We start from the raw sequence: 12602 nt of genomic DNA, 5'->3' as shown, positions 1-12602 counted from the left end.
GTAACCATGTTGCCACTACTGTATTGATTGATATGACATCAAATCTCATCCATCAATATGTAACCATGTTGCCACTACTGTATTGATTGATATGACATCAAATCTCATCCATCAATATGTAACCATGTAGCCACTACTGTACTGATTGATATGCCATCAAACCTCATCCATCAATATGTAACCATGTTGCCACTAATGTATTGATTGATATGACATCAAATCTCATCCATCAATATGTAACCATGTAGCCACTACTGTACTGATTGATATGCCATCAAACCTCATCCATCAACATGTAACCATGTAGCCACTACTGTATTGATTGATATGCCATCAAACCTCATCCATCAACATGTGACCATGTAGCCACTACTGTATTGATTGATATGACATCAAATCTCATCCATCAATATGTAACCATGTAGCCACTACTGTATTGATTGATATGCCATCAAACCTCATCCATCAATATGTAACCATGTAGCCACTACTGTATTGATTGATATGCCATCAAACCTCATCCATCAATATGTAACCATGTAGCCACTACTGTATTGATTGATATGACATCAAATCTCATCCATCAATATGTAACCATGTTGCCACTACTGTATTGATTGATATGACATCAAATCTCATCCATCAATATGTAACCATGTTGCCACTACTGTATTGATTGATATGACATCAAATCTCATCCATCAATATGTAACCATGTAGCCACTACTGTACTGATTGATATGCCATCAAACCTCATCCATCAATATGTAACCATGTTGCCACTAATGTATTGATTGATATGACATCAAATCTCATCCATCAATATGTAACCATGTAGCCACTACTGTACTGATTGATATGCCATCAAACCTCATCCATCAATATGTAACCATGTAGCCACTACTGTATTGATTGATATGACATCAAATCTCATCCATCAATATGTAACCATGTTGCCACTACTGTATTGATTGATATGACATCAAACCTCATCCATCAATATGTAACCATGTAGCCACTACTGTACTGATTGATAAGCCATCAAACCTCATCCATCAATAAGTAAGAGTGTTCCCCTTTACCCTCATTTATGGTCCAGGGTCCCACATATTTTTTATCAGACCCTCAAATTTTGATACCAGTCTTCACTGATACCAGTCTGACCTCAGTTCTGACACCCAATCCAGCTTTCCTAGGAAATACACTGTACAGTGTTGATGTATCTCTCTTCTACCCTCATCACGCTTGTAGAATACAATTTTGACATTGACAACACCATCACCATTAAAATAATATCAGTCTTGTTATGCTTTATGCTGGTGAGACAATACGATTCATATTTAAAAAAGGCACACATTTTATGACCTGCTGTCAATTAAATTCATATTATGATTTTAAAGACATATTTTACAACCTACTGTTAATCAATAGAGTATATCATGATTTTTAAAACAAATTTTACAGCCTAGTGTTAATCAATAGAGTATATCATGATTTTTAAAACAAATTTTACAGCCTAGTGTTAATCAATAGAGTATATCATGATTTTTAAAACAAATTTTACAGCCTAGTGTTAATCAATAGAGTATATCGATTTTTAAAACAAATTTTACAACCTGTCACTCAACAGAACCATATCATGATTTTATGACAAAGATTACTGTTAGTCAATACAGATATCATGATTTTAAAGATATATTTGATGACCTACTGACAATTAACAGATCAATATCATGATGTTTAAGACAAACTGTAGAGCAAACTTTCACTGATTGAATCATATCACAATTTTTAGGACAAATTTTACAACCTATAGTTACTGAATATAGTGATATGGTTTTTAAGACAAATTTTACTGCCTACAGTTATTGAATAGAGCCATATCATGAATTTTAACCAAATTTTATAATGTACTATCAGTGAATTGAGTCATATCATGATTTTAAAGACAAAATTAACCTACTGTCAATCACTAGAGCCATATGAAGGAGTTTCTATTACAGTGGTGCTGAAATCTGTAACTTGAAGTTATTGATTTTTTGTTGTTGTCAATATTATTTCATTCCAGTTGCAGATGATACAATTTTATCTTAACATGAAACAATAAACAGAATTTAAAACTTTTTCGTACTCAAAGGAAACAAGGATCTACAGAGTTTAAACTGAATTTGTGACACCGTTTACTTTCAAGGAAACAAGGATCTATGGAGTTTAAATTGAATTTGTGTCAATGTTTACTTTCAAGGAAACAAGGATCTATGGAGTTTAAATTGAATTTGTGGCACCGTTTACTTACAAGGGAAATGATGGTGCTGTTCACAGTGGCAATCCTGAAAATTATTCTTAACGCTTCTCTTATTGAAAGGACGGTTGTATCAATATGAAGTTTTCACTAAAACATTTTTCATCATTTGTAGTGGTTCCAAATGAATTGATACCAATATGATTACTCAAGATTGCAACCACAGGAACCAAATATGACAAATCTTGGGATTGATACTTCCCCTGAATAGTCATTCTGATATTTTTTCTTTTCTTGCAATACATGTTTTTTTGTATATTAACTTAATGTTGATCCTACATCCAAATTGGCTGCAATGACAGCCATCTCGAAAATCTTCATACTGCTACTTTTCCTGAAGGGATGGTTGTATCGACATGTCTCTAAAACACTAGGAAGCCACAATGCTGGACTTGTGACAGAAAGGGTAAGAGTTTGAACCCCTACCCTCAGAGCAGTCTGGTTCAGTTAGCAGTTTTTTCTTGAGCAAGGCACTTTACTCAAATTGCCTAGGCACTATATAATCTATTTGTGTTGTTATGCCAAAAATCACAAAACCTGACCCAACCATACTGACCATGCGAAAAATCTTGTCGACACTACTCTGTAACAAATGGTGGAAAACTTCTTGCAGTATGTGATTGGTTCTGAATGAGTATGGTACAGATCTGTCCATAAACATATCACCGATTTTGGGGTGGATTTTGAAAAAGTAGATCTAATGATGACACTGAGGTGAAGTCACATGTCACCAATTTGACTCTGATACTTCACTGGGCTTTGCCAAAAAAAAAAAAAAAAAAGAATTCTGTTTCCTGTAACCCAACAAACCCTCATAAAATCCAGATTTTCTGTCATTTTGGTATTTAGTATAAAGAATTGCATTGTTCCTAGGTTTGAAAAATTGGAACCAAAGACAAGTGAATTCATACAATAATTGTTTTTCTAAAAAAGAGGCTAAACTTTCTACCCAATATTTTTCAAGCCTCTTACAGGAAACAGAATTTTAAAAAAATTAATTTTATGAACTTAGTGCCTAGTACATATACAAATATACAAACAAGCCGGTAAACAGAAATCTGACAGAAGAAAAATCTTATCATAGCAACACAAACAAAATGAAAGGATTTTTTTCAAACCCATATTTTGGTAGAAGTAACTGAAAAATACCTTGAACAGTGATAGTTCCATTATTTGGTTCTTTCAAAAACTATCTATCATATATTCAAACAAACTTAGCAAATCGGTACTTCTTGACAAGGCCAAGACGACTTTTTAATGATATCCAGGTTCAAGGTCAATGCTACAACAAAAATTTTGAACTGCATCCACACATACTTTGTGAACATGCCTAAGTGAATAATAATACCAAACTTAATATGCTGGACTTTCTCAGAATATAACAGATGGTTTCAATACTCAGAAGGTAACAAAAATATAAGCACAGAAGAAAACATACTCCTGGATTTCTGGGCATTCTTTTTAGCCAGTCCCTTTGAAGAAATCTTGTTTTAAAGCATTTCCTGGGTTTCCCTCTGACCCCCATAAATATATAAAAATGCACTTGTGACTCAAAAAAGTGATATAATACAATAATTGGTAACTTTTAATTGAATTCTCACTGCTGAAATCCAAAGACACCTGAACCTCCAAATTATTTATAAATAAAACATTGCAAACTCAAAATCAAAAGTGTCATTTTTAAATGATTTAAAATGAAATCAAATTACTTACTTTTGAAACAAATATTCCTGGCTCATCTGCTCCAAATGGTAAACTTGAATGATCACTTCCACCTACAATACTAAGGCCCAAAGGGCCGCCAGCTTTCATTATTATTATATCCTCAATGGGATATTTCCCCTCTGAGTCACTGGAAACTGAACTCACATGATTCGAATCCGGTTTTATTAGAGAAATAGTAGCACGTGTTTCTGTTATCGTCCTATGATAAGAATCCACTTGTTGAACACTGTTATCTACTCCTAAAACATGATTTGTATCATCAGTACTGTCTAAGTGAACACGATTTATTAAATTCAAACGTGGCTCTAAATCTGTGGAATTTTGTGAAGTCACTCCTGAGCTAACAGTCTTTTTTGGTAGCAAAGGAGATGTTTTCTTGTCAGTATCACTTGCCGAAGTTCTTGCAGATCGAGAAAATCCTGGATAAAGAAACTTGGGGGGCTGAATGACAGGTGGGGGTGATGTCCATTCTGTGGTCAGAATTTTTGGACTAAGAGATGGAGAAGGAAAAGGCTGAAGAATCTGGGTGGGAGGTGGCACTTGTGGGAGCGAGGCAGGCAGGGGTGAGTGTTTGGGTAATGGTTCTATATGGCGTTCAACAAGTGGGGGTGGGGGTAGGGGTGGAGATGGCTGACTGGGGTATGTATATGATGATGGAATAGCAGCAGAAAATGGACTGGGGCTTGATGTTAGTGGGGGCTTTGGACTAGCTGATATATTGACAGACTGACTCAATGTTACTTTTTCCTCAGCAGCAGGCAAGGTAACTAAATCTGTCTGATTCCATACAATCCTCGGTTGAGAGAATTTTTCTAGTTTTTCTCCAATAGGTGGTGTCATTTCTTCATCATTATTATTTACTACTTTTTCTCTGTACACAACTAGCTTTATTTCCTTGTCAACTCCTGTTAATAAACTGACGGCTTGATCATGGCGTGCATCTGTCAAGTCGACACCATTAATCTGAAAATGAGATATGAAATTTAATTTACAACATAAATAGGTTTCAAACTGTTCATGTTACATTAGTGATATTCTGTGTCATAACATAACAAAACATACTGGAATCAAAAATACAAATTAAACAGGCAAAACTGTCTCTAAACAATTAATTAAGAATACTAGAGCTCTTAAACAATGTTGTGATTTTCCCCCAAATATTGTTATTTTCTTATCTAGGTATGTCCAATGCTTTAAGCAACTGTATATCAATCAACATCTCTGTACTCAGTTTATTTGTATACTTCATATAATAAATAGTATCCTACATTGTACTTAGTACATTTTAAAAATACTATAAACTTATTTTTTATTATCAAGATCCTGCAGGTCTGGATATTCCACCTCGATTAATTCACTGATTTCATAAAAGTTTCACAGTATGCCAATGAAATTCTAGAGCACATTCCATGAGTCAATGAACAATTTCAATTAACTTTTGTTGATTTTGTGGTTGCTATTAGTGACCCAATGAACCATGATGCAGGTGCTCTATAACAGGTATTCAAAGAGTTAAAAAAAAATTATAAGTTTGCAAAACCACAAAATTAACTATAAAAAAAAATTGTTCTTATAAAGGATCACTTAACAGTAATTCTTCAACTACCCAATATGAAGAGATGTGAATTTAAATCATAGAATCTTGACGAAGACAACGCTGAATTTAAATAACTAAAAGATCTGAAAATAAAGAAATGCACCCCACCCACATATGAAACTAGATCTGTCAGTGCTTATGAAATACACCCTATTCAGAAAGTAACAATAGTCTTGTTCTTATATGTGACAGGGCTTCCATCAAGATACAAATGCAGAAAAGTTTCATGTAATTATCTCAGTCTGGAGGGGGCCCCCAAGTGGCCGAGTGGTCTAAAGCGCTCACTGTTACGGATCACCTCTGTCTGCATGGGTTCAAGTCTTGGATTCGGCCAATGTTGGTATGTGAGAAAGCTTGCCAGTAGCTTCCTGTGGGTTGGTGGTTCTTTCCGGGGTTTTCCCAGGTTCTTCCTCCACCATTAATACTGGCCACCATGTATAGCCTATTGTGTGCTGAAAAATGGCGTTAAACCTCACAACAACAACAACAATCTCAGTCTGGAAGATATGAACTGTCAAGAAAATGATAGATTTACACAATTTTATTTTAAAAAGGGAAACAATGCTGATCAGTCTATTCTTTTAGAAGAAAGGCAAACAATGCTGACAAGAGTCTATTCTTTTAGAAGAAAGGGAAACAATGCTGACAAGAGTCTATTCTTTCAGACGAAAGGGAAACAATGCTGACCAGAATCTATTCTTTCAGAAGAAAGGGAAACAATACTGACAAGAGTCTATTCTTTTAGAAGAAAGGGAAGCAATGCTGACCAGGGTCTATTCTTTTAGAAGAAAGGAAAACAATGCTGACAAGAGTCTATTCTTTCAGAAGAAAGGGAAACAATGCTGACCAGGGTCTATTCTTTTAGAAGAAAGGGAAACAATGCTGACAAGAGTCTATTCTTTTAGAAGAAAGGGAAACAATGCTGACCAGGGTCTATTCTTTTAGAAGAAAGGGAAACAATGATGACCTGAGTATGTTCTTTTAGAAGAAAGGGAAACAATGCTGACAAGAGTCTATTCTTTTAGAAGAAAGGGAAACAATGCTGACAAGAGTCTATTCTTTTAGAAGAAAGGGAAACAATGATGACTAGAGGATGTTCTTTTAGAAGAAAGGGAAACAATGCTGACCAGGGTCTATTCTTTTAGAAGAAAGGGAAACAATGCCGACAAGAGTCTATTCTTTTAGAAGAAACAACGTCTAGTCATACTACAAGAGCATGCCAGGTATCACAAAGCTACATCAAATGTTTAAGGAGATTTTACAAAATATAAAATTTTTCAAAACCTGGGAAGTAAGAAGCAATAATCTGAAAAAGCCAGTACACACACCTGTCATAATACAAATGCACACCATGTTTAATTCAGATATCTCACAAAGTTCAGATTTTCACCAAAGGTAAATGTGATGGACAGAGGGACATTGGAGTAAAGTGTAATGGACAAAGGGTCAAGTGTGATGGAAAGGGGGACAATTGAGTCAAGTGTGATGGAAAGAGGGAGACAGGAGTAAAGTGTGATGAACAGAGGGCCATTGAAGCAAAGTGAGATGGACAGAGGGAGAAAATCTGTAACAAGAGTCTTTTGGAGAAATTGATGTTCCACCGAGTTAAATAGCTTCCAGCAATTCAAGACAAATTCATTTGTTCCTTTTAACTACTGAGTGTTGAAACCATCATTGAAACTTTTCAGCTATAACAAGATTTTAAAATTAGCTGCTGTGGTGGATATAATGTCATCTTAGCACCATTTTCATTTTGACCCAACAAGGCATCAGAAGGAGTCTTCAGGTGGAAAAGCCCATTTGGATATTACTTTCCATTTTGGAGGAATAATAATAAATTTTTTAAGATGGAAGCCATGGTGGCCAGCTTCAAGATCAAACTGACATCATTTCTATTTAGTACCAACTAGACATCATCTTTTGGTTAAAAACAAAGTCATCATCACCTGCCATTTGGAAGAAGTTGCAGAATTTTCATGATGGCCATTGGGGCAGTCATATTAGAATCTGAATCAGCACAATTTTCATTTGCATCCAAAAAAACATCAAAATAACTCTCAAAATAAAAATCCATGCTCATATGACCATTCGTGGAGGATAAAGTGATAACAAAACTTTCAAAATGACCACTGTGGTCAGCATATTGAATGTCTCAATGGCAACATTATCACCAACTAGACATAAAATTGCTTAGTAAAAAACTCATGTTGATATCACCATCCATTCAAGAGGAGTAGTGGCAATATTTTTACAATGGCTGCTGCTGTGGTCATGCTGAAATTCAGAAATCTGCATTATTAGACCAACTAAGTATAGTAACAAGTCTTTTGGGGGGAAAAGCCAAAAACAATTAAACTTTTCACTCAGGTGGATTAGCAAAACCAAAATTTTCAAGATGGCCAATGTACTGTTCATATCAGACATTAGACTAGCACCATTTTCATTTAGGGCCAACCAGTCATATCAAGAAATCTCTTTTAGTGAAAACCCCATGTTGATATGACCATCTGTTCAGGAGGAAAAACTATCACAAAGTCTTTCAAGATGGCCACAGTGATTTTAGATTGGCACCACTCATTTATGACCAACTAGACATCATAATAAATCATAAATGAAAACGCCATGTCAATATGGCTTTCCATTTAGAAGTAGCAATAAGAGGACTTTTAAGACAGCCACTGTGGCAGTCATACTTGATGTCTCAGTGGCACCATTTTCACTTAGGATCAAGTGTGTGTGTGTGTCTCTGTGTGTGATGGCAATGTTCCAAGGGGAGTAATGATAACATACGTGTGCTAACAGACAGATGGACGACATCCCATAAGCTCTTTCGGCCTATGACCAGCAGACCCGATAATAATTGGGACAACTCTGATGACCAATATCCAGTTTTGTACAGGACACAATGTCTAGTTATAAATACCAAGCATCATAATGATATCACAAAAGTTTGTGGAGACATTAACATTAACGTGAAAGATGCAGATGGACTAGGTAACTCCAGTATACACTCCCTAATCTGACAACATCTCTGTAGAGTATAATTACTTCAGTATACACTCCCTAATCTGACAACATCTCTGTAGAGTATAATTACTTCAGTATACACTCCCTCCTCTGACAACATCTCTGTAGAGTATAATTACTTCAGTATACACTCCCTCCTCTGACAACATCTCTCTAGAGTATAATTACTTCAGTATACAATCCCTAATCTGACATCTCTGTAGAATATAATTACTTCAGTATACACTCCCTCCTCTGACATCTCTGTAGAGTATAATTACTTCTGTATACACTCCCTCCTCTGACAACATCTCTGTAGAGTATAATTACTTCAGTATACACTCCCTCCTCTGACAACATCTCTAGAGTATAATTACTTCAGTATATACTCCCTCCTCTGACAACATCTCTGTAGAGTATAATTACTTAAGTATACACTCCCTCCTCTGACAACATCTCTGTAGAGTATAATTACTTCAGTATACACTCCCAAATTTGACAACATATCTGTAGAGTATAATTTGTGTGTGTAGATGTGGCTCTTCATGTGTGTTTGTGTATCTATCCAATTGTACACTCTTTTTTTTAAAACACTTGGAAATCAGTTAGCAAATCTACAACCATTCAGAAAAACTTTAGTTCCAACAAATACTCACCAACAAGAGTAAATGCTGAATGGTAGAGAAACATCTAAATATCAAATTCAGAGTGAATGTGCACTTTACAATTGGTAGAAAATGCTGCCAAGAAATCAGCTGAAAATTAAAAATACTAGATGAAACACAATGCAACAACAAAACCTTGTATATCTGCTTGTCCCTGTGCAGACAAAAGTAAAATTTCTTACTGATATAATTTTGTCGCCAACTGCCAGCTTGCCATCCCTGTGTGCAGTCCCTGCCTCAACAATCCTTGATATGTAGATTGACTGTGAAATAAATAATTTCCAGTGAAATGACTTACAAATAGTCAAATAAGAAAGAAAGAAATAAAAGATGAAAGGAAGAAATAAATTTGCTGCAGTACCAATCTTTGAATAAACATGTCGTTAATCACTGACAATATTGATGCTGACAGCTAATTTTAATTAAAACTACAAATGGTTATCTCCCTTTATAAAGTACTGCATTCCATCCAACATATTTGTTTCCTTGTAAACTGCAACTCCACTGAACAGCACCTTCCTTACATAACCAAAACTGTTCCATGCCAAAGTGGTGCTCAGGTGAGGTTACACATTACAATTTGCTGCAAACATTTACAGATTAATATAAGACATTTTCAACGTGGGAATATGATTTTCTGATATAGGAAAACATCTAAAGTGAAATATGTTTTAGCAGACACCTTCATATAAAAGACTCCTGCCAATACAATAACATTTGTGAACCTTATTTTAAATTCACTTATGTTTAACTTTTTATTAAAGAACACATTTCTTGATAGGAACAAAACAAGTCACTGAGTGACTTTTAAAGTCAGCTTTTACTATATTCATGTTAATCTTTTCAAACTAAGAAAAAATGTAAAATGATGCATTTTTGCAAACTATAAAGAAGTTAAAGTCTAGAGTGAAAGATATCTTCATCTGTCAGATGAGAGAAATTCTCCTCTGCAAGCATGTAAGACAGGCAGACATACTCAAAACAACGTTAGACTCAGGACAAGCATAAGAGGCAAACATACTCAAAAACAAAGTGAGACTGAGGACAAGTGAGACAAGCAAACATTCTCAAATACAACGTGAGACAGAGGACAAGTGAGACAAACATTCTCAAATACAATGTGAGACTGAAATGGGAACACATTAAATGCAAGATACACAAACTTAGAAACTTGACTATGCAAACAAAAATCCAACATAAACTTCTGATGGCTTAAAGAGCACATGCAATAACAGTAAAAATAGATGAAGTCTGAAAATACAAGAAAATCTGCAATCAAGTTCCCCTTACCGTTTTTCTCAAAGTCAAATTTCAGCGTGACCTGATTCTTTCTAATCCGAATATGAATAAATTGAAATGATGAAGAAAGGCATTGATGTATAAAATATGGATGATGAACTAATCATGCTTGTTGATCATGTGATAAATTGATCATTGTTGCTTACTTTTTTTCCCAACACGATTCACAATGATGGCTAAAACAATGTGACTGTGATGAGTGAGGATAACACAAAGGAATCAAGATGTTTGGGACTAGTGATTGCAAAGAGTGTGATGTGTCAGGATAACATGCACAGGAATCAAGATGTTTGGGACAAGTACTTGGAAAGAGTATGATGTGTCAGGATAACACACAAAGGAATCAAGATGTTTGGGACTAGTACTTGGAAAGAGTGTGATGTGTCAGGATAACACACAAAGGAATCAAGATGTTTGGGACTAGTACTTGGAAAGAGTGGGATGTGTCAAGATAACACACATAGGAATCAAGATGTTTGGGACTAGTACTTGGAAAGAGTGGGATGTGTCAGGATAAAACACACAGGAATCAAGATGTTTGGGACTAGTACTTGGAAAGAGTGGGATGTGTCAGGATAACATGTATAGGAATCAAGATGTTTGGGACTAGTACTTGGAAAGAGTGTGATGTGTCAGCCAGGATAACACACATAGGAATCAAGATGTTTGGGACTAGTACTTGGAAAGAGTGGGATGTGTCAGGATAACACACATAGGAATCAAGATGTTTGGGACAAGTACTTGGAAAGAGTGTGATGTGTCAGGATAACACACATAGGAATCAAGATGTTTGGGACTAGTACTTGGAAAGAGTGGGATGTGTCAGCCAGGATAACACACATAGGAATCAAGATGTTTGGGACCAGGACTTGGAAAGAGTATGATGTGTCAGGATAACACACAAAGGAATCAAGATGTTTGGGACTAGTACTTGGAAAGAGTGTGATGTGTCAGGATAACACACATAGGAATCAAGATGTTTGGGACTAGTACTTGGAAAGAGTGGGATGTGTCAGCCAGGATAACATGCATAGGAATCAAGATGTTGGGAGACTAGTATTTGGAAAGAGTGTGATGTGTCAGGATAACATGCATAGGAATCAAGATGTTGGGAGACTAGTACTTGGAAAGAGTGTGATGTGTCAGGATAAAACACAAAGGAATCAAGATGTTTGGGACTAGTACTTGGAAAGAGTGATGTGTCAGGATAACATGCATAGGAATCAAGATGTTGGGAGACTAGTATTTGGAAAGAGTGTGATGTGTCAGGATAACACACATAGTAATCAAGTTGTTGGGGACTAATACTTGTAAAGAGTGTGATGTGTCAGGATAAGACACATAGTAATCAAGATGTTGGGGACTAGTACTTGGAAAGAGGGTAATGAGTGAGGACAACACACAAAAGAATCAAGATGTTTGGAACTAGTACTTGGAAAGAGTGTGATATATCAGGATAAAACAAAGGAATTAGGATGTTTGGGACTAGTACTTGGAAAGAGTGTGATGTGTCAGCCAGGATAACACACATAGGAATCAAGATGTTTGGGAATAGTACTTGGAAAGAGTGATGTGTCAGGATAACACACAAAGGAATCAAGACGTTTAGGACTAGTACTTGGAAAGAGTGTGATGTGTCAGGATAAAACACAAAGGAATCAAGATGTTTGGGACTAGTACTTGGAAAGAGTGATGTGTCAGGATAACATGCATAGGAATCAAGATGTTGGGAGACTAGTACTTGGAAAGAGCATGATGTGTCAGGATAACACACAAAGGAATCAAGATGTTTGGGACAAGTACTTGGAAAGAGTGGGATGTGTCAGGATAACACACATTGGAATCAAGATGTTTAGGACTAGTACTTGGAAAGAGTGGGATGTGTCAGGATAAAACACATAGGAATCAAGATGTTTGGGACTAGTACTTGGAAAGAGTGATGTGTCAGGATAACATGTATAGGAATCAAGATGTTGGGAGACTAGTACTTGGAAAAAGTATGATGTGT

At 35.8% G+C, this 12602-nt stretch overlaps 1 protein-coding gene across 12 annotated transcripts in view; it reads right to left on the bottom strand.

Annotated features, from left to right (window-relative positions):
* LOC149783253 (protein scribble homolog) overlaps nt 1-12602 on the bottom strand; it is a 184501-nt gene that overhangs the window by 76414 nt on the left and 95485 nt on the right. For all 12 annotated transcript variants that reach the window (XM_089931472.1, XM_089931479.1, XM_089931476.1 and 9 more), the window contains 2 exons: nt 9478-9558; nt 4016-4990 (listed from right to left, as the gene is read on the bottom strand). In XM_089931472.1, the coding sequence (XP_089787598.1) occupies nt 4016-4990; nt 9478-9558 (1056 nt within the window). The remainder of the gene's footprint in view (nt 1-4015; nt 4991-9477; nt 9559-12602) is intronic.

Source organism: Sinohyriopsis cumingii, chromosome 14, assembly GCF_028554795.1.
Source record: "Sinohyriopsis cumingii isolate HCF-2022 chromosome 14, ASM2855479v2, whole genome shotgun sequence".
In the NCBI taxonomy this organism is placed as follows: Eukaryota; Metazoa; Mollusca; class Bivalvia; order Unionida; family Unionidae; genus Sinohyriopsis; species Sinohyriopsis cumingii.
The sequence above is the reverse complement of the archived record's forward strand: the minus strand, read 5'-3'. Positions and strand labels throughout refer to the sequence as shown.